Below are 22,499 nucleotides of genomic sequence, written 5' to 3'. Positions count from 1 at the left end.
TGCCTGTGGATGGCCTGATTCTGTGGGGTGCTGGATTCCCACCATGCCCACTGATGTCTCAAGATTGTGCTGAGTTGTGGGTCCCTTAGTCACAGCCCAGTGCTCAGCATCCCCCTGCCCCCGCGCTGTGCATGGAGCCGTATGGGGCATACAGAAAGATGTGGCTTGCAGTCTAAGCTGCATGGTTCAGAGAGACAATGCAAGCTGTCCAGTGGCCAGAGGTTGGAAGTCTCAGAGCAGAGCGATGGACGTGGCTTTGGAGGGCAGTTCTTCTGGTTTAACAATCGGCCCAAGAAGCCAGTGCCTCAGATAGCAGCTGCCGGTTTTGCAGACCAAAGAGATTTGCAACCAGGCTGCTTATCCAAACTGCCAGCCCTCAGCCCTCTGTGGTCTAGCGCTGGGGTCAGGAAAAAGGCCTGGGGACAGATCCTTAGCTGGTGTAAATCTTCATTGCCATCAGCAGAACCACCTCCATGTATGCTAAGCACTGGTGCCACCCTGCCCCATACAGCATACGCCCAGGGTACTGCCCTCTGGTGCTGCTGCCTCTGGGTTCTGTGGAGAGCTCGGTCATTGCTGTGCAGATTGTGTGCCAATTCGGTTAACTGACCTTCTGACCTTTTTATGAGGCCACGTCTGTTTGGGGAAATTGTTTTACTGATTAGAAATGGATTTTCCTCTCTCTAACTTAATCCTCTGAAATGGAGTGTTTGGGGTTAGGCCATGTGCATCCCGGGCATAATGTCAGATCCATGCCCTGGGGACCTGGTCTCTCTTCGGGGGCTGGAATGTCCATCAAGGGACACCGTTCTCAGGCGGATCCTGGCCCCATCAGAATCGCTGGAACTGGGATCTGAGAGCTAATAATATTCTGAGATTCCTCCCACCCGTTCCTCAGGTTCTGTGATTTCCCCATACTAGAGCCGCCTGCAGTGGAGTCCCCGTCCCATGTGCTGCGGAGTAACTCCTGGTGGCACCAAGAGACGTGGGTGAATTGAGAGGAGTGTGAGCCCAGTCCTTTGGGGAGACTGGACAGGGATCTGCCTGGCAGATAGCTCCTGAAGCAGAGCTGCCAGCCAGGAGCAGAATGCAAGGCACATGGGGGTGGAGAAGGTGCGCGTGCCCTACTGGGAACAGGGCACGGACACACATTGACCTACTAGGCCAGCCTGGGAAACCTGCTCTGCATTCAGTAATGGGGGGAGGGATAGCTCCATGGTTTGAGCATTGGTCTGCTAAACCCAGGGTTGTGAGTTCAGTCCTTGAGGGGGCCACTTCGGGATCTGGGGCAAAAAAAAATAATAGTTGGGGATTGGTCCTGCTTTGAGCAGGGGGTTGGACTAGATACCTCCTGAGGTCCCTTCCAACCCTGATATTCTATGAGCCATTCCACCATCTTTCCAGCCATGCCCCATGCTGGGAGGGCTGGGAGGGCAGCCAAGTGAGTGGCACAGATCTGGCAGTGCCAGGCTAACACCACTCGGTTTCTGCTAGGCACTGGAAATCCCCAGCTGCTCCCTTCGGGCAGTTTGCCTGCTGCACATGCAGTGGAGCGGGCTGGGGACAGTGAGTCTAGAGCCTGGTATTGTCCTTCGTGTGTGTGGCTACTAGAGAATCTGGAGCACAGCTGCGTCGGCTGCCCCCGCGCTGCGTGATTGTGTGGCGTCGCACGCACGGGCTGCCTCCTTGAACTGTGCCATGAAACGCTGCACTGTCAAAGGCTTCAGCGGCAGCCACAGTGGGTGCTGCTGAAGCACAGTACCAAGAAAAAGGTCTGTGCAGACAAGGCCTCCAGAAACTAGTTTCCTGCTCCGGGCAGATCCTGCCCTTAGAGGCACATGCATGTGCGTGGCCATAGTGAGCTGATCTGGGGGACTGCGATATTCAGCAGCCTCGGTCTTAAAGCAGGCCAGCCGCAGTGTTCAGCATTACCGGCTACCCGGCACCTTTTCGTTCTGTCTCCCAGGGCAGGAGGTGCCAAAGCTGCCCCGGCTACCTGTCCCCAGGTGCTTTTAAAATAGGGCGTCCATGGGAGCTTAGCTGGGCCTGATCCATCTGCACAAGGGTGGGTTTCGGTTTCCTAACATGCCACTCTGTGCCCTCCACAGTCTGCCTGGTCTCCACATCCCCCGTGCTCGTCCTGGCTCTAGCGTGATCTGGGACAGCTGTAAGTCTCGGTGTCTGTGTGAACCTGCTGGGACCCGTTTCCATCTGAATTGGGCTGCTTTTCTTTGATATTTCTGATTTTTAGGACTCTCCAAAGCCTACTTATAAATAACCGTGTGTGGAAGCTTGAGACCCAGGGCAGTGCATCTCCCAGACTTGATCTGGTGCTTTCTTGAGGGGTACTTCCACCCAAGCCATCCATTTCAGACTTTATGTGGCTTCTTGTCAGCTGAGCCACTCCAGCCCCACCCAGCTGGATTACCTGGGGTTCAAGGCAGAAAACTGCAGAGTTTGCAAACTTTCTGCTGGAAAATAAAAAGGAATCAGAACAACAGCCGAATAAGAAACTGTTGCATGCCCTGGGACTGGGGAGTGCGGTATGAGAGAAATCTGTAATTCACGAGACCTTGCACGTCTGAAAAGTGTGCACTGATGAGTGGGAGGAGGGCATTGTGACCCTCTAGTAACCTGGCCTAGTCAACCTTCCTCTTTTAATAATATTTAAAAGAACCTTGCAATGTCATGCTGAAAATTTGCCAGCCCCGACACAGTCTGCTTGCCTGGCCTCCACCAGAACGCGCCCCAAGAAAGCCATTATATGCCTCAGGCAAGTGGAATTTTGCAAAGCTGCATTACAGGGACACGCTGTGTTAGACCCAATATCAGGGTCTGCTTCTCCAGTGTATTAGACTAGTTTTATGTTTCTGTAACAACGTTGACAATGCAGTTATACCTGAGTAAAGGACTGGGGCCTTGCAATTTGGAGCCAGATCCTCAACTGGTGTAAATGGCTGCAGTTTCATTCACACTAGCTGAGGACCTGGTCCTTTGTGTTTCCTGTGTGGTTGAGATCCCAAACTCTGCAGCATTGGGCTTGTGCAGGAGAACCAGGAAATGGCAAGTGATGGGAAACAGCAGGTCTGTTTTGAGTCTTGCTTACGGTGGAATTACTTCTGATTTACACCAGTATAAATGAGAGACCAATAAATCTCAGTGGATCTGATTTAACCCTCATTTGCACTGGTGTAAATCTGGAGTTAACTCCATTTCAGTTGATGGAATTGCACTGGTTTCATGCTCATGCGGTATTGTACATTAACTTATAAGTCTCCTCTCGCTGGCCAATGAAATGTTGTGAAGTGAGCAAGCAGCACCAATGGCGCAAGTGTTGGCGGCATTCTTTTAAAACTCACCTGACGGGGCTGCAGATTTACTTCTAACTGCTCCGAAGGGCTAATCCGTCCTGGGCTGCGTGCGTCAGGCTTCCGGTGAAGCCATGCCTGCCTCCGTTCGTGTGAGTTCCAGATCAGTTTGAGGTACAAACAAAGGAAAACAGGTGATTCATGACACCCCTACACTGCTAACCCTCAAGCATCTAAAAATCACAAGGCAGGCTTCAAAATCATGAGATTTTACAAACCACTAATAATTTTGAGGTGGTTTTTATTTGCATCCTGGTTGTTGAAGCGCAAAGGTTTGTGACCTTAAGCCTTGCCCCACCACCAGGACGGCTAGAAAGTTTCTTTTTAAAAGTTCAAAGGAAAGCTGGAATTCTCACAATCACTTGAGTCCAGAAGATGGAGTGTTAAGAAATATGCCAAACGTTACAAGAGCTGGCGACACTGACACCTGATTTCTCACATTTTTTATTCACTTCTGGGCTTTTGGGGGGATTTTTTCCCACTTCTCAGTCTAGTTTAAAATTCTGGAGCTTAGAGCAACATTCCTAAAATTCATTATTTATTATTTCCTTATTGCTTTATTAACAACCTCTGTGTTTAATCACCAATAGCTTCTAGTCCTATGGATGTCCCAGATGAGGCCCCATCCTCGGTTCTGCATGATCTCTCGCTCTCTCTGAGTTACATTTAGCTAAGATTATCTGGTCTCAGCCTGACAGATGGGTGCGGCTCAGCTGCCGCCAGTCCGAATGGATACATATTAATTTTTCATTCGCCGGATGGATACTGAAACGGCACAGATGGGAAATGGCCTATTGGTCAGTCTCCATTTTGTAGTGATGTCCAGCTGCTCTGCACTTGATATATGAGTGGGCAGAGTGGACACTACAGAGCCCTTGGCTCACCGAGGGAGCCCAGTTCTGGACAGTGGCGGCTCCTTGGGAGTGATTGGAGTTAGCCTAAATCCTTTTAACATATGTACATTGACCCTGCTTTGATTGGAAAACCATCCTTTCCTTTTGTCAACATCACTTAGGAGGGGGTGGACAATGCAGGAGACAAAGGGAAGCAGCTCCCTGATGGATTTGGTGAACAGGCCAAATTTGTACCTCGATATCCAGTGTTGTAAACCTTGGAGTTCATTTCATAGCAACAGACCAGATTGCAAAAAATCAGCTCCTGTGACTTGGATTTGTTGTTGTTTGTTTTTTTTGGTTTAACATCTAACCTCTCCAGTCCTTTTGCAATTTTTTTTTAAAGTATTCATAGTTTTAATGATAAGAATACAGTAAGGGCGGTTTTCTTGTTTTTGTTTTTCAACCAGTTGCATTTGAACAGTAACTGACATACAGTCTACTCAAATATATTTGGGAGTGGTCTCATGAAACATAATATTGTCAGGTACAACTGACAGCCACATATAAAAATAAAACACAGAACTCTGCTCTGTTCACCTCCAATACTTCTGCATCTGTTTTGGAGCCAGATGCTCTTTTGGTATAAATCAGAAAAGCTGCCATGACTTCAGTGGAGTTACATTGATTAACACCATCAGAGGCACTGACACCATGTCTGCAGAATACTGAGGAGTGTGTGTGTTTTAACAGGTTTATCTTTATTTTCTTTATCTTCTGGGTGATTGTGAAGGAGGCTGTATGCTGTAGTGCTTGTGGAGAGGCAAAGCTGAGCGCAGAGATGAAACTTTGAAGATACAGCTCCGCATTATAGGGGAGGCAGAAGAAGGCTGTGCTGCAGTTTTCATACTTGCAGTTATGGATAAGTGGCCATTAAACACAGAAGTTTATTTTTTAAAACAAACCTGAAGAATATTAGGGCGTTAGGATGAAAAAACATGGCTTTTGCACATCCCAGCCACCTGTTGGCTTATAGCTGCAGGGGAGATATTGATGGAAAACATTTCCTTTTAGTACACTGGCACAGACAGAAAGCTTTGCCCTTTCTACAAAATTCCCTGCATAATTAAAAATTCTGCTCCCATTTGCTCAGGTATATCTCTGGTGGGCTTACGGCCAATAACTCCTGATTTACACCAGCATGAGTGAGAGCAGAATCAGGCCCAGAATGTGAGTCATTTTTTTTTTTTTTCCCCAATAGTGCTGGAAACGTATCCATTTTTTAAACTTTGGCTACGGTTTAATGATGCCACCCAGTAGTTGGGTGACCTTGGGTGAGTCATTTCCCCAGCTCGGGAATGAGATTTGTAATACCGACCTGCTCCAGAGGGGCGTTGTGAAGGTTAGTGCATCCATGTGTGTAAAGTGCTTTTAGACCTCAGTCGCCACAGGAGAGCAGAGTGCTCAGGCATTGTAACAGATCACAGGGCAGAGGCTCTGCTCACTGCTGGAGAATTACCCTGATGCAGCTGCCACAAGACTTGGCAGTGTAGCTAAACCAGTGCAAACACCTAGTGTGGACGTGCTGTACTGATATAAAATGAGGCTTATGTTGGATGTCACCACAACAAGCTGCACTGGGAGGACTGCGGTACCAAGGCTTGTTTACCTGGCACATTACTGCATTGTAGATTCACACCCTGACTTGCTGCACAGTAACTTGCTACGTAGACAAGCTCTTAGGGTTTGCACAAGCCTAACTGTGTAGACACGTTTACATCCATTTGAATTTCTTTCACATAGGTGGGGCCAACCGCATCATATTTTGTGGGTGCTTTGCTAGGCAGCTGGTCTGGGATCTCAGACACCGTGGTGATGAGAGAACCTGGAACAGATCTGTGTCTAGTGTGCATGTGCCCCGTCGAGGGAAAGCCAAAGACCCAGGGTTTGTTACCACTGTAAAGAAATGCTGCTCATCGATTTGCTTTTGGAGAGCAGGAAGAAACTAAAGGTTATGTAACTTCCCGCACAAATCTTGCTGTCCCACCGGCGCATCTGAGGATGGGTGTGACCTGGTCCCAGCTCTGGATTGTCCAGCACTGGGGCAGTGTGTGTATGTGTTAAATCGTCTGGTGCCATGTTCATTTTCTGGGCACTGTTTGGGTCTAACATTTACAAGTTAATTGCCCCAAACTTCAGCTGAGCTCTTCCTGTTTCTGACATCCTGTATGGCGCTAGCGATTCTGTAATCCTATAAACATGCCATTTGCCAGCCCAGATTACACCAGTGGGCCAGGGGATCTGGCATCTTGCCTCGCAGCAAGATGTGTCCTGGGAAAGAGAATATCTGCCCTGCCCCTTTGTAATGCCATAAGCCGACTGATGCCTTGAAGTGGGAGCTCTGCTTGCCCTAGTTGATAGCGATTAGTCTCATGAACCTCCATCGGGGGTGCTGATTATTTATCCTGCTGCCTGATTTGCAGGGCTGTACGCTGTGTTAGGGACTGGAGTTTTTCTCTTCTCCCATGGCCAGGGTGTTGTGTTCCAGCAGAGCAGCAGTGATTTTTTTCCTCCCCCCAAATGCTAGAGGGAGCGGTGGGCAGGTTTTCCTGGAACTGGACTGGTTTTGCCAAGAGGGGAAGGGTGGTCACTAAAGGGAGATACCGGGCCAGGCCGGGCATCTGAGTCCCCTTTTGTATCTCGTTCCTAGGTAATCTTTAAAGTGGCTCGTTTGCCCCCTCCCCGCCCCACCCCACTGCTCAGCCAGATGCAGATTGGATTCAGAACCTGTCACTCTGCAGATTCTCAGCTTGAGGGGGTTGCTATTGTATTTCCCCCATCTCTGCCTTTGGAGTCTGCACCAAACTAGTTCCTCACCGTGCTACTGAGGGCTGCTGGGTCGCGGCATCTTCCAGGCTGAGGACATGGTCGCTCCTGGCCATTGAAGATCCCACGGCACCATTTCTTAGTCAGGGCAGGGTGTTAACCCTAGTGGCCCCACTGATTTCATCCTGTTTCTCCAGGGAGGGGCTGCCTTTCAGAGGTGGGCAAACTGATCTCCCTGTAGCCCTTCCATGGGGCGGTTGTGAGGTTGGTTTCATTGTTTGCAAAGCCCCGTGTAGGCCACGTTTTATTACTATTGTTGTTTTGTGTGCGTGTTGCTCTTGATCTCACCCGCCCTGTGGAATATAATCCCTCATGCCTCTGCTGTTGAGTAATCAGCGTTGCCTGCTTTCCATTTCCCCCTTTCATCTTCCCCGAGTTCGCTCCCTTCCCCCTCCTTCTCTAATGTCACTCATTCGTCTGCAGTGGAAACGCGGCGCTCAGCATGTCCATGGGGGAGCCAGTCCCCAGCGGCTCCAGGTTTCAGTTTGAGGGAGCTGTGCATGGAGCTGGTCATGCTCTGCAGATCCAGTCACTGGACGTTGGATTGCTCTTAGGGGCATGAGAGGCTGCGTACTGCTAAGCATCAGTCGGGCCAGATCCTCAGTCAGTGTGATTAAAGTCCATGGAACTACACCAGTTTACACCTGGACGAGGATCTGGGCCACCGTGGGTGTTGGTCTGGTGTGTGCATACAGGTTCTGTGCAGTGTACTAGTGTGTGGAGCTGTGTGTTGTGTGTGTGCAGAAATATTCATGTTGTGTGTGTATGTAAAAACCCAGGCTGGGCATACAGGGGGTTATTAGTGCTTGCAGTGCATGTGTCTGCATTGTGGGCTTCCACCAAGGCCGGTTGTCGCTTGGGCTGGACAGCGTAAAGCCTCGTGGCTGTTTGTGAAATAACTCGCCTGGGATTTTTCTGTTTGGACACAGAGGGCTGGTGCAGTAAAAGGGGTGTTGGGGGGGACAGAGCGCTCCCCACTTCAAACACTGAACAGTTGGACACTCTGCTGTGCACCCGAGTTGTGCACAGTTAAAAAGCCCCCTGACAAAAGCCCAGTCCAGCTTTGCTGCTGAATAGATTAACAAGATTTCCATAATTAGTGCACCCGGGAACAATAAGATTCTCCTTTGCCCAGCCCCCTCCCTCCTTTTGTCTTGTGCTTTAGATAATGGAGAAGCAGGGAGGGTGGGAAACTGACATGCCATTTGGTCACTGGACAGTAATTTTCTCACACTGCCAAAGGGGAGCACTGAAACATCTGTCCTGCTCTGAAAGCTTATTCACGTTACATTTCAAACCCATGACAACTTCTGTGCCTGCCCACCCTGGCCCCCCTCCCTCCCTCTCTCTCTTTTCTTATTTTTAAGGACATGTGTTTTGGTTTTAGTTTTTGCTTGGCCCTTTTTCCAAATGCCTTTCAAACCGCACATTAAAACGGATCGTATGGAGGCATTTTTCCCTTTGTGTTTTTTGTAATTGTGTTTTGTGTTACTCTTCACATCGATACTCAGTATAAACGCACTTCATGATGACAGTAGTTCTGACACCGGCCAAATTCCAGAGCCTCGGAAGTTTGCCTGCAGAAACTTTGTTCTGCACATCCACAATGCCTAGCACGAAGGAGTTCTGGTCCGTGCGCTAGCACAGGGCAAGTAATTATAATGGAACCAGGCAGTCCTCTTTGCGTGTGCAAATACTGGGTGCGAGCAGTTGAAACGATGCTCTGGGAAAATCAGATCCACTTTGTGCTTGGAAAACCACCTCTGCAATAGATCCTGATCCTGCAGCCACCCTGTGTCTGAGGAATTCCTGGGAAATCAGTCAGTTCCAGGCATGGAGCAACTCCAGGATCGGGCTCATAAAAAATATTTTTTTCTCTGTGCTTCTATAAAACCAACCCCTTTGACTCCCTGGACATGCAGGGATTGGCCAGTGTGGGTGCTGCTGCAATATTTTCCTTGTAACCCCAAACCAGCTATATCTAATAATTGTACTCGGGAGGGGGCAGATACTAGAAGTCTTCTGGTTATAAACTTGAAAAATCGCCAGATCCACTTTTCTCTACGTTAAATAAGTGGATGGACGCAAGAGAGAAAAATACCACTTAAACTGATCAGCTCAATATTATGAACGATGAGTTCAGGAGTGTAGAGTGCTCAGCGCACAATGCGCTGTTGTAAGCTCTGTGAGGCAGGAGGTGTCTCTTTCTGTCTGTACCATGCCCAGCACAGCAGGGTCCTGGTCTGTGACTGGGGCTCCTTGGCCTCACCGCAGCACCGCTAATAAGTAATAACCAGAGTCACAATGAAGGCAGCGCCGCTAATGCGGCTCCTATTTTCTGATGTCTCTGCGGCAATGCTCCCTCGATGGTGCGTCTCGAGCCGTTGGCTGGATCTCCCTGGGACCCAGCCCTGCGCAATCCTGGTTAATGGGTTACTGTGATTAAACGATAATGCTCAAGGGCCTGGTACTTTTGTTCTGTCTTTTAAAAACGTCCTCCTTGTCCCTCCAAGTCTTATGCTTCCTCCTGAAATTCACTTTTTCTTTTTAATTGCTTCCTGCTGCCTCGTGCTTCCGATCAAAGGGGGATGGTTTTCTCCCTCCTCCAACCATATTAGTGTTCTGCTTGGAAAAAATCAGCCACAAGAAGGGAAGTTTATTGGAAAGCACTCATCTTTTGTGTTCATTAAAAAAGGGTCCTTTTCCCGCGGGCTGCCTTTGCTGTCTCTGTCTGACCGTTTACCTATCGGTGGCGCTTTAATAATGGCAAGTAAATGCGGAGAGGATGTCAGATAAAGCCATGCAAAGCTGCCATTTAAATCCTCTTGTGTAAGTTTGATATCCAGAGTGGAAGCACAAATGCCATATAAGTCAATTAAAGCATTAAGTAATCTAATTGTGCTATGGCCACAAAGTGGCTTAAAGGCTGAGAGAGGCAAGTGAATGGTGTGTCCAGAACCCTCCCAGCCCCGACTTTAGCATTCCCCCGAGGCCTTTGTGAATCACTAAAGGGGGAGGGATGTTAGGGAAGGGGTGGAGGTTGGTGGTGAGAAACACACACGCACGCACACACACAATCGACAACACAGGGAGGGAGGGAGTGCCTGCATGCCCGTGCACTATGAGCAGCATCCCAAAGGCCCCCTTCTCCTGGCCTGGACATTTTGGAATTTGCTTTGCCCTTAGCAAGGGTCCCTGTCTGTCTTTGTTCATTAGCTCAGAAGAAGAATAGTGCAATTAAAGTCACTTAAGTCAAAAGAAGGGCGATGTGCTGCTCGCATTCCTCCAGCACTGCCCGCCCTGGATTCTTTCATTATGTGCAGCTTTTCCCTGGTGCATTCCTGAGCCAGAGACCTTCACTCAGTTCCGGTGAGAATTAGTGGGCCTAAGTCATGCTGCTGGCGTGAGTCGATGGAGTCAAACAGGGGTAAAACCCATGTCAGAGAAGCTTGCTCTGTGTATGTGGATCCATGCAATGTAGACATTATGTCATCCGTATCCCACTGCTCAGAGACGGCACAACCCAGGACTCTACATTCTGTTCAGACTCACTGGGCTAGACACTCAGCTAGTGGAAATCAGCCATAACTCCAATGAGTTCCATGGAGTCGGTGAGGATCTGGTGCATTTTCTTCCACAATGACACTAACGCTGGGCGTGCCATGTAAAGCCAGTGGCTGCATGCTAGTCCACAGGGGTCTGTTTTGTTTTTTCAAGGCTGCTTCAATATTAATGAGCCCCAGTTACCCTGCAAGGGGGCTCCACTAGTCTGTTTCTCCTCCTGCACGTGTCAATTGATCCGAATCACTAGCGTTAGCCAGGTGAAAAAAGGATGTGACAGCACAATTGGGTCCCATATTTATATATCTCTAAAGGGCCTGATCCTGTGGGTCCGGCAAAGTCCAGAGGAGACAAGGGTGCTCAGCACCTCACAGGATTGGGCCCCTCAATTCATGCCTGTGTAAAATCCTGCTGGAAGCTGTGTGAGCTGCTATCCCGTGCAGGTGCCCAGAACGAACAACATCCCTCTGGGATGCACTACGCTTGGCAGCATGGCGTGTAGATGCCAACTTCCTCTGTTCCTGGGGGGTTCTTGACCCCTGCTCCAGCCCCACCTCTTCCTACCCCCACTCTCCCCCACCCCTCCAGCACCTCCTGCATGCGGCTGAACAGCTGACTGTGGTGGGAGGGAGGTGCTGGGAGGGAGGGGGAGGAGTTAATTGGCCCCGGAGCACCAACGAAGTCAGTGGCTAGGCATGGCGGCTTGTCTCACTTGATACCCTCTCTCCCCACCTACCCACGCGTACCTCAGGAAGCACAACGAAGAAGGCTGGCTCTGTAAGAGCCCGATCCTGGACCCCTGGTATGAACAGATTTGGCTTGGTGGATTCCACGGAAGGTGGGAACCCTCCCCCCCAATTCACCCACAGCGTGGGGACCAGAGCAGCTGCTGCATTGCAGAAGGATTCTCTTTAGGGCTGCTTTGCCCAATGGGTCTTCGCTCCCTCATTCGCACTGGCCGTGAGCCATCCCAGCACCCTTGCTCTGCTGTGCTCCGTTCCCCCCTCTGCAGCCTTCTCCTGTGCATGGCAGAGCCAGTGCCTTTAGGGCCTTCCACCCTCTCCCAGGCCAGGACGCAGGACACAGCTCTCAGAAAATACCCATCCAGCTTTGTGATATTTCACCTACCTGACAGTGTGCATTTAATTTCCCATGACCAATGAGCCTGGTGAAAAGAGCCTGGGATTCATATGGGCTCATGGATAATTCATAGTAAGTGTCCGACCCTTCAGGAGAGGTGGAACCTGTGGCCTGTCTGTGTCATTCAGCCTGGTTTAGCCACGTGCTGATATGAACCAGTGAGTTGTGATTTATTCTGTACATGGGGCCTTTAGGGACAATGTTGAGCAAGGAGCCAGCACACCGAATGCCCAGCAAATTGTGATCTGAGTCCCAGCATCTTCACTCAGATCCGTATCTGCTGTGACCCTTTGGGCTCAGTCTCCTCTTGCTCCTGCTGGCGTAAAGCAGGAGGGGAGCAGCATGTCTGAGAGGAGGAGATGCTGATCTTTTGTGTTCTGTCCCAAACTTACCTTCTAATCCTTTGAACAAGCTGAGCAGAAATGCAGACCGGGGTCTGCCCCTTGTATGCCCTTTCCACAAGTGCAGAGACAGTGCAAAGTGCTACCACATGAAAATGACTGGTTGTGAAGGCCCCCGCAAGGCCCAGGGTAACAGACTAAGGGCTAGTCTAAACTACCACACTACATCACTCTGTCAATGCACATTTCGTCACAACCACCTTAACTCTGAGTCAGCAGGTGAGTTCTTAGGGCAGCGTCTGTCATTTTGTGATGTACTTGCAGAGTCTTGCTTTGGGCGTGACTGGGATCTCTAAGCACTCCTACAGTGGAACTAATCATAATAATGATCCGTGATTCATTGGATGGTTTTTGTGGTCAGATTTTGAAATTCTCAACTAAAAAGTGACTTAGAAGTGAAAAGCACTACAATGATTATTAGTGATATGCAGGGAATTATGTGTATGGTTCCCATCGGTGCGAAGAGAGTCAAACCCATGCCAAGCCATCAGACAGGCGAATGTCTTCTCTAGGCCCTGAGCCAGTGTGTTCTATGCTGTTCCGCAGTTTTGTCCTGATCACAAAATGCTGCCTAGTAGGACTGGGAGTGAAATAAGCAGCTGGGCTCGGTGTTCGTGTGACCACTAGAGGGCGGATCTCAGTTTTGGCACATGGTAATGTTTATAATTGGGGCTGCCTCGGTCACTACATGTTTTCCCAGTGTAACTTAAACATTTTTGTCTTGAATCCTGATTCAGCTTGAAAAAGAAAAGATCCCCCTCCCCCCATCATTGGGCATAGAAACACTCCTAAAGAGAAGCTGACCCAGCCTCAAAGGGGGCTCTATGAACATCACGGAGCCTTTTGCTAAAATATTCAAACTTTAGTGTCTGAAGGCAGGCTCGGACTACCACTAGCCTGCTTGTCCAAGGTGCTAATTGCCCTCAGCTCCTGTGAACTTTAGTGGGGAGTTTGCCTGCTCTGCACATCTAGAGATTGGGCCAGTTTATTTAGGTGAGGGGTTCTTGGCCTCTTCTGTGCTGAAGACACCCCAGGGAACCCTATCATGTAGCCGGGACCCTCTTTACATTTAGCAAACTGAGAAGGATCGGGTGCTGAGCCTTGTACGTTTAAACCTGCCTCCATTTCAGCAGGACCGCTCTACTCCAGGGCCACATTTAACCCTTTCTACCTCTGTTTCCCTGTCCCCAGCTCTGTTGAAGATGCACTGGACACCAGAGCATGCCCAGCCCCTGAACCAGTGGCCAGAGCAGCACCTCGATGTCTCCTCCACCACCTCCTCACCAGCCCACAAATCTGACCTCTACCACAGCAGCCGGCAGCGCTTCCATTATGCCTGGGCCAACGACGACATCTCCGCGCTGACGGCCTCCAACCTCCTCAAGAGGTATGCGGAGAAGTACTCAGGAGTGCTGGACTCGCCCTATGAGAGGCCGGTGCTGAACAGCTACGGGGATGGAGCCTTTGGGCCACTCAATGGGCAGAAAGCTGACGTGGAGCCGTGGCCAATGTCGCACAGCTCGGACGGTGCCTACCCCCTGAATGCCATGCACGATGGACTGTCTGGCTCCAAGGGGGTCGTTCCTTCCGCCCTTGGAAACGGGCCTGTAGGCGTTGGCAGCTCCCCTGTTGTCTCGGGCAACCTCGCAGACCCCATTTATTCCACTAACTCGTGTGGAGGAGCCACCGGCTCCAGCGGCCTTGGCTCGGCTCAGGAGTATACCTCAGGCTACAGTGGCACCTACCTGCCATCAGGCTACTGCAGCCAGCCAGCTCCAGCACTTCCCCCTCCCCACCCGTCAGCCCTGCACAGCTCAGGACTCCTGCAGCCCACACACCCTTCCTCTGCACTGGTCCCCGGCTACAGCTCCTCAGGTCCCATGTACAACTACGCTTCAGGTGGCTACCCACCTCAGCCTGGCTACGGGGGGATCCACCCTCCGCACCCGTCAGCCTCTTACCTGCCCTCGGGCATTGCTGCACCCACCCCCATCCCCCCGCCGCCACCCTCCTCCCGGCCCCCAGGCATCCCTGGTTATAGCTACCAGAGCTCCAGCCTGCCCCCCCTCCCGGTGCCCCCCCTCAGCAGCGACTCGGGCGGCTCCCTGAAACGAAAGGCCTTTGATATCCCTGGGGGGGAGGACGAAGCTGAGGGCAGGTACAGGAAATACAGCTATGAACAACCAAAGTCCACCCCTGAGTCGCCGTACCCGATGTCCGATAACAGTGAATGTGGTGGCAACAGCTTTAGCCGAAGCACCGAGACCTCACAGCTGCCCTTCAAGGCTGGGAAAAGGCCGACGGGAGCAGCGGCGACTGTGGCCTTGGAGGAGCATGTAGGGAAGTACAACAGCCAGTCCATGAAAGGCCTGGTCTCCCCTCCATATGGCGCCGGGGAAGCTCCTCTGAGGCCCGGGGAGACCTTTGAGAAGTTCACCCCGCCCCTCGCCAATGGCGAGCGCACAGGTGGTGAGCAGGGCCATGCCTTCGCCCATGGGATGCAGGCCAAGCCGCAGGTGTTCAGCAGCCAGCCTGTGGAAGAGCAGCTGAAAAACATAGACCCCCTGATCCTAGAGCTGGTGAACAACAAAATCGTCGACTGCAGCCCTCCCGTCCAGTGGACAGACATTGCCGGCCAGGTCTCGGTCAAAGCCGCCATCGAGGAAGAGCTGGTGTGGCCTATCCTGAGGCCTGGGGCCTACACTGGGGAGAGCCGGCTGCCCAGGACCATCCTGCTGTTCGGGCCTCGTGGAGCAGGGAAAACCCTGCTGAGCAGGTGCATCTCCACCCAGCTGGGTTCAACCTTCCTGAATCTTAGTGGGACAGCCCTGCTTTCCAAGTGGAAGGGCGAGGCTGAGAAGATCCTGCAGACGGTCTTCTTCGTGGCTAGCTGCCGTCAGCCGTCAGTGGTGCTCATCTCCGAGGTGGAGTCCCTCCTTGTGGCCTGTGCTGGTGAAGAAGCCCCCCAGGTGAGCGGCCTCAAGTCTCAGCTGCTTTCCTACTTGGACAACATAGCTACCTCAGCCGAGCAGAACGTCGTCATCATCGGGACGACCACCCGGCCCAGCAATGTGGATGAAGCCTCCCAGAGGAGGTTCACCAAGCGGTTCTACATTTCCCCGCCCGACAGCATCGCCCGGCGGCAGATCCTCCACCACACCTTGGCCCAGCAGAACTACTGCCTCAGTGAACGGGAGATGGCCTCCCTTGTGCAGCACACCGAGAGCTACTCAGGCAGCGAGCTCATCCAGCTGTGCCAGCAGGCCGGCCCCACCAAACTCCACAGCCTGCCAGGCCAGCTGCAGCCCACCTCCTACAAAGACTTCGAGAATGCCTTCTGCAAAATCCGCCCCACCGTCTCCCAGAAGGAGCTGGACTTGTACGTGGAGTGGGACAAAATGTACGGGTCCAGGCACTGACGGTGCGTGGAAGGGGTGGACTGGGGGAGCCAAGCCTTCAGTCTCAGACTCCAGTGGCATTGTTTTGTTGATGGTGGTGTTGGTTGTATGTCAGCTTGACCTCTGAGTGGAAGATTCGGGGGAATTATTTTGTATTTGTTCAGATCTGTTGCTCTGGAGTCTCTGATCTAGCTCCAGCTGCTAAGGATGGAATAACAGATCGGCCATGAATTCAGCCAGTGTCTTTTGTCTTTCTCCTATGTCCAAGCTGATCTGAAGGTGAAATACTTGATCCAAGAAAAGACTCGAACACAAACAAATTCCTTTACAGGCTTTTCTGTGTCGGACTTGACTGATTTTGTTTGTTTTTGTTTTTGTTTTTCGAAGTAGTTGCTCACTGAGCTCAGGATAATCTATTTATTATTCGTCTACTTTCCCGTTCATCCGTTTTGAGACCAGCAACGTACAGGATGCAGCCAGGTGGAGATACGTTCGGTTTTAGCCTTCTCCTGTGTGATACGACAGCTCTCTAGTCGATTTACAGAGACCTGATATTTGTTGTTGTTGTTGTTCCTAATAGAAATTTTTCAGCCATCATTTAACAAAACCAGTCCCCGTTGGATGTGGCATTATGGGCAATTTTTCTGTTCTGAACTGTGCCATACTAAGGACTCATTCCATCTAAAAATCAACATCTTTTCAAGCCATCATGAGGAATTTATTATTAGGAATAAATGGCGCAGGGAGATGGGAGGAGGGAGGGAAGGTTTTGGAGTAAAAAAAAAATGTAGATTGTTTAATATACTAGACCTCATTTTTATTTTTGTAATGTATGTAGTATTTTTTTGTTTTTCTTTTTAACTACTCAGGAAAAAAATTACCTCAGAAAAAACAAACAAACCCGAGTGTGTTTTTTAAAAACTCTTTTTTATCTTCTCAAGAAAGGGAAGGGGAAAAAAAGATCTTAACAGTTTGCCAAACTCAATACAAAGCTGCATTATGTGTTTGCTTCCAAAAAAGGAAGACAGAAAGAAGAAAGAAAAAAAAAACTTGAAGTTGTTACAAAGATGAAAGTTGAATGTATTTCAGGTGCTTTTCACACTATATTATGCCATAATTTTATTTTATTTTTTTTAAACATTGTTATTGTAGTGTTTGGTGGAGTAACGTGTCTTCAAAGGAAAAGAGAGTATTAGTGCCGTAGTTTAAAAGCTGTTGCTAGTACCACTTTTTGGATAAACCTACTGGGTACATTCCCAGCTTCTTGGTTTGCAAAGCTCGTTTCTCTGTTGTGTTCTCCACTTCCTCTTCTTGTGTATCCAGCAAAGGGCCCTGCCTGTGCTGCAGGAGTAAGTATATTTACATGTGGTCAAGACCTGACCACGTTGTAAGAAGGTTTATTTTTGCCTTTGTGGACAGGAAAAACTATGTTAGAGAACCAGGTTTTAACCAGCAAAGACTTCTGCACTGCGTGTTTAAGGCCTTGTCTGCAGGAGAAAGCTGCACTGGTTTAGTTAAGAGTGAGATTTTAAACAGATTTAATGAAACCAGTGCAAACCGCTGTGTGGATGCTCATTTTTTTGTTTAAACCAGGCATATTTCGGTAAAGCCCAAAATCAGTTAGGAGTTGGCAGAAGCTGAAACAAAATGAGCTGCCTTTAAACCAAAATAAGAGGTTTGCACCAGTTTAACTAAATCATTTTTAAAAAACAGCTGAAGTTAAACTAATGCCATTTAGTAGGTCTCAGCCCATTTCTTACTGCCCAATCCTGCAGGTTGTGTTGCTGGGTTGTCATGTTGCCCTGTGCAGAACAACATGCCGGATCAAGGCCTTTGTTTGCAGGCAAATCCCTCTCAAAACCCACCCCTAGGCTACAGGAGCAGAGAGCAACGGCAGAGGGGTGTAAAGCTAAATATCTCTTATGTCTTCCTGGCTCTGAGGCTCATGTGTAGGTCTGAAATAACGCAGGGCCCAGTCTCCTCATGCAGAGGCTTTTCCGTACTGGCATTTTCCTTCCATCTAGCGAAGATGGGTATGTCCCAGTTAGCGGTAGGGGAAGGCAGGGCAGTACCGTTGGACCCCTGGGAATCTTACCCACTGGCCTAGTGGCATTGCCACCATCCCTAAGGGGTCTGATCCCAACCCCACTGAAGCCAACAGAAGGGCTTGTTACAATCCTTCTTACCCGCATGGAGAGACGTGTCACCTTAGCCCCCGGCTGGCTCCCTGAGCTGCCTTTATACAGCCTATAAAAAACAAGCCAAGCACTTGAAATACAAAATGCCAAACCTCCAGCCACTTGAAGTCCCACTGCCAGTGCTGCCTGGTAATAGAGCATCAGTCCATGGTTTGTGCTTATCTAGGATGCTATAACAATGCTTAACAGCAGCCGAAGGGCTGGAGCTAAAAGGCCAATGGAGAATGAACTTCTAGTGCTGAGAACTGGCCACTTTGGGGCAGGGAAGAGGCACAGAGCAGGATGAGGCAGGTTAGCAAGGGCACTGGAAGAGTCTCTGGTCTGGAATTTCAGTTACTCCCATCCCTGCATGTGCAGGAGGGTGGAGTTAAGGTGGATTTAAGCCAGTTTTGCACTCTGGGCTTTCAGGGGCCAGCACATCCTCCAGTGGGAGTTACAGCAGCCTCAAGGCTGCTCTGGCTTATGCTTTAGTTCCCATGGCCGCCTTTGGGCCACGAGAAGCAGAGAATAGCTGCAGTGTAGTCCAGGTACTCCCACTCCCTTAGTTAGATCATTTTGCTCTACGGGGGGAAGGCAGCTGGGAGAAGCTAGCTAGGATACCACAGTTGTTCTCTCCCTGGCTCTGTGTTCATCACAGCCTTTCTCTTCTCACACCAAATAATGCCCTGTGCCAAGTGCCAATACAAGGCTGCCTCTTAGCTTGTTTCTCTAGGCATGTTCTTAACAGATATTTTGGGAGGGAACAGACACCTTGGCTCATGGTCTACAGGACTGCAATCGTGCCCCTTATCCCCACCAAAGATTCATCGGTGTCGCATTTGATAGAACCAGTTTCTTGAGAGGTTTTGCATGCTATAGTCTGTGAGCCAGGAACTCTGACTGCTCAGGGAGAGTGGGAGGGTGTTTGCAGGGGTGTGAGGAGGGAGCCGCTGGAGCTATTATTAAGGGGCTTGCTGCTTCTCTGAACTGACATTGGCATCCATGTGGCTCATGAGAAGATTCTGCTGCTAGCATTGCAACTTCCCCCCGTTCACCCTACAAAGAATGAGGTTTTTGCACTAGCACCCAGAACATGGTATGTCCCTGCACCAACATATAACGACCCAGTCCCCAACCCAAACCATTTCTTGAAATCCTTAATTTCTGAGTAGCTGTGGAGCTGCCTGAAAAGGAAATCTTTCTAAAAGGGGCATCTGCTTTGTAAAGGCTCACATGTGACTCAGTCTAACTGCACCACCTCTGCCTCTGATGGATCAGAGCAAGTAGCAGAACAGCAGTGATGAGACAATAACAACCAGCATTCATTAGCTTTGTGCAGATTTACTGTATAACCAGACCAATCGTCTAAAACGATGTAGGGCCCAACTCAAACCCCTTTTGAGTAAATGGAACTAGATCCCTGTCCACTTCAGTGAACGGGGGATCAGATCTTTGGCTGATGAGTGCAGACAGGGCTCTCTTCTTTTTTATATTGCGGATGTTCTGTCTCACTTTCTGTATTGATCTCCAACTTAGTCTGAATTTGCAATAATCAAATTGACCCAGAAGCTGGAGAGAGATAGCACTGTCCTTTGTTCTTCACTCTGCTGCTCTCCGCTGCCCTTTGCTTGCTGTGACAAACTTTACCATTTGAAAAGTGCCATTGTCCCTGGTGTGGGCAGGGGTGCTGTGGTGGGTTGGATTGTTTTCACAGATCTCATTCCTTCCTTCCTTCCTTCTCCTCCCCCTGCTTCCTCAGATCCTAAAAATCTCACTTTCTTTTAGAGTCTTTCCACCACCTCCTTTTGAGGCATCTCCTTCTCCGGATTGGATTCTAGAACCCTGGCAACTGTTAACAATGTAGGACTGATGCTCCCTCTTTTTGACATCTGCTGTATTTAACCATTGAGAAAGCAGAAGCCACAGCTATTGAAGTGCCCTTAAGTGAGTATATAATTTAGGAGGCAAATTAAATAAGCTCTTCTCCATTATCTCTGAGGGCTTAGTACAAAACACTAGCTGAGACCCAGGACACTTTTCAAACAGGGCTCAACTTGTGCTGCCTCCTCTTGCTTTTTCTCTGTAGGTTTCTTCATTTGTTCTTTTGAAATCCTGGAAAACAAAACTAGAAAGTGCTCAGCAGCTAGAGAGAGCTGTCTGCAGCGATGTGTCCAAGGGTGGCGCTTCCTGGGCAGCTCACTGCTGGAATATGTGCTGGCCACTCAAACCAGGAGATAGGCTCTGAAATAGCTACTCCCGACTCTTCTTTCTGAAGTCTGCCCAAGACACAGGCTAGGTCTGCACTGGGTGGGGTGGGGGGTCAACCTAAGATATGCAACTTCAGCTATGCGAATATTGAATAGTGTAGCTGAAGTCGACGTATCTTAGGTCGATTTACCTGGCCATGAGGACAGTGGCGAGTCAATGGCTGCCGCTCCCCTGTCGACTCCGCTTCCGCCGCTCGCCGCGGTGGAGTTCCGGAGTCGACGGCAGAGCGATCGGGGATTGATTTTATCGCATCTACACTAGACATAGTAAATCGATCCCCGATAGATGGATCACTACCCACCGATTTGGCGGGTAGTGTAGACGTAACCACAGAGTTACATTCTATATTTACCAAAAGTCCCCAGGTGCCAGGAATCAACCCATATTCTCTATGACCAGGAGTTGTCTGGGGCTGTTGCCCAGACCCAGCACTTTCCCTGTTGTATATGTTAGTGGTTTGGAAATGGTCCTAGCTACAGTCCATGCACAATGGTTGAATGGCTGCTCACAGAAAGAAAAGGAGTAGCAAGACCATACATGCAGTAGGCTGCAGGAATCGACCCTGTAAAATTCTAGCCACTCATTTTTCTTAATGCTGGTATCTGGCTCCAGCCACCCCCTCATCCTCTTTCTGATTTCCCATTGGAAGTTAAGAATGGCTTGACCTGGCTACCTTGGGGAGAGGATTTCTGGTTGGTCTTTTTTCCCTGGATTAGTAGTGCATAACAGTGAATAAAGCAAAGGGGGAAGGAGTTGACTCACAATGGAATTCTGAGGAGGGAGAGGATTGAAAAGGTGCAGGAGATTTTAAATATTTTTAATTTATCAAGTTTGACTGTGTAGGACCAGTTTTCAAAACATGGCCATTAAAGGTAAGAGATCCAGTGCCATGCTCGGGCTCTCAGATTGACATTCAGGCACCTATGACATCTATTTGGGCAGCTAAGTGCTGGTTTGAATGGCTGGGGGACAAATTGGGTGTCCAGTTTTAAAAGTGGGGTCTGGATAACGTCAGTTGGTAAGGGGAGGACATATACATGAGAGACATTGGATGAACTGGTTGAAATACAATAACGTAACATGACCCAGAGAATTTTAAAAAGATTTTTAAAAAATGTTTCTGTGATCTTGTTTTATATGAAGTTGGAAGTAGTATACAAGAGGAGCTGTTTTTTTTATTTTTTGTCTATTAAGAGGCAACAAGGAACCAAGACTTCTGGGCTCTATTCCCTGACTCTGTCATGGGTTTATTGCACAACCTTGGATTAGTTTTATAACATGCTCTGTGCCTCAGTTTGCCCATGTGTAAAATGGGGGATAACGCCACTCTCTGAGAAGAGGAATCAGTAAAAAATCTCCCAAGAAATATAAACATCTCTGTGGTGTAGTTTATAGATTCATAGATTCATAGCAGCATGTTCTCTGACTTGTAATCCAGGGCAGGATTTAAGAAGATCCAGGATAGTGGCAGCAGGCTGCACAAGTTGAGAGCTAAAGAGCCAGAGAGAACTGAAGGGTCTGTGTCCAGGATCCTCAACAAAGAATCCCTTGTTACGTTTAGTATAGCCAAAGCCTCTCTCTTTCCTGCCGCATGAGACATCACAGGAGGAGGCTCTGTCCAAATATTGTGATATCTACATGAACTTTTTCAGGTTCACCTGTGTACGTGTGTATCTGCACATTCACTTGACAGTATCGTGAGCACCTTTGTAGAAAGCTGCCTCTTGGGAATATTCTTTAAATGTACCTCCTTTTAGCATCCTGCTTGCCTCCCTCTCACCTTTCCTCCAAAAAGTGGTACTGGATTTTTGAAGACTTTTTTCTTATTATCATATTTGACTTTGTACGTCCTCTGTAACCATTTCTACCTCATTTTGCAACATATTGTACATGAAAGTATTTAATTCATGTCTTATTAATGTCTGAAAAGAAATGCTTTTGAACTGTAATGGTCTACCTCAAAAAATACTGTATTTTAAAAAGAAAAGTATTACACAGTATTAAAGAGATTACATGAAAAACAAAATGTTTGGCTGTAACAGCATATAGTTTATTGTTAATTACATTAGCTCTCTCTTGGACAGTTCTCAGTGGCATCTGGAATCTTCACAGTAACAGCATGGGAATATGGTCAAGGAAACTATATCCTAGTGTTACAACTGGTCAGGAATTTTTCGACTAGATGTTTTCCCATCAAAGTTTTGCTGAAGCAACATTTTTAATTTGTTTATGGGAATTGTTTGGTTTTGATAAATTTCTCAGCTCAAAAAAAGTTGAAAAAAAGTTTTCACATTATCAGAATGTCCTGTTTCTGCATTTTAAAAACAAAACATGAGTTTCCTGATTCAAAAAGGCTGTTTGTTTTGAAATTTATGCTAATTATAGTTTAAATATTTTTGTTAAATGGTCAAAAACAAAGCATTTTGAAATGATCGCAATAAAAGGTTTCAGTGGACCCAAACCAAAA

General features: G+C 48.8%; 1 protein-coding gene across 1 annotated transcript; it reads left to right on the top strand.

Moving 5' to 3' along the window:
* Window positions 1–13,391: 13,391 nt before the first annotated feature.
* On the top strand, window positions 13,392–15,679 carry FIGNL2 (fidgetin like 2). The gene has a single exon (XM_032785463.2). The coding sequence runs from the start codon at window positions 13,392–13,394 to the stop codon at window positions 15,606–15,608; it is 2,217 nt and encodes a 738-aa protein (XP_032641354.1). The 3' UTR covers window positions 15,609–15,679.
* The last annotated feature ends 6,820 nt before the right edge of the window (window positions 15,680–22,499 follow it).

The sequence above is a fragment of the Chelonoidis abingdonii genome, chromosome 26 (assembly GCF_003597395.2).
Source record: "Chelonoidis abingdonii isolate Lonesome George chromosome 26, CheloAbing_2.0, whole genome shotgun sequence".
Lineage (NCBI taxonomy): Eukaryota > Metazoa > Chordata > Testudines > Testudinidae > Chelonoidis > Chelonoidis abingdonii.
The sequence above is the reverse complement of the archived record's forward strand: the minus strand, read 5'-3'. Positions and strand labels throughout refer to the sequence as shown.

What these genes read in the sequence shown, in the direction of transcription:
- FIGNL2 (XM_032785463.2), top strand. Translation starts at nt 13,392, where the DNA reads ATGCACTGGACACCAGAGCATGCCCAGCCCCTGAACCAGTGGCCAGAG.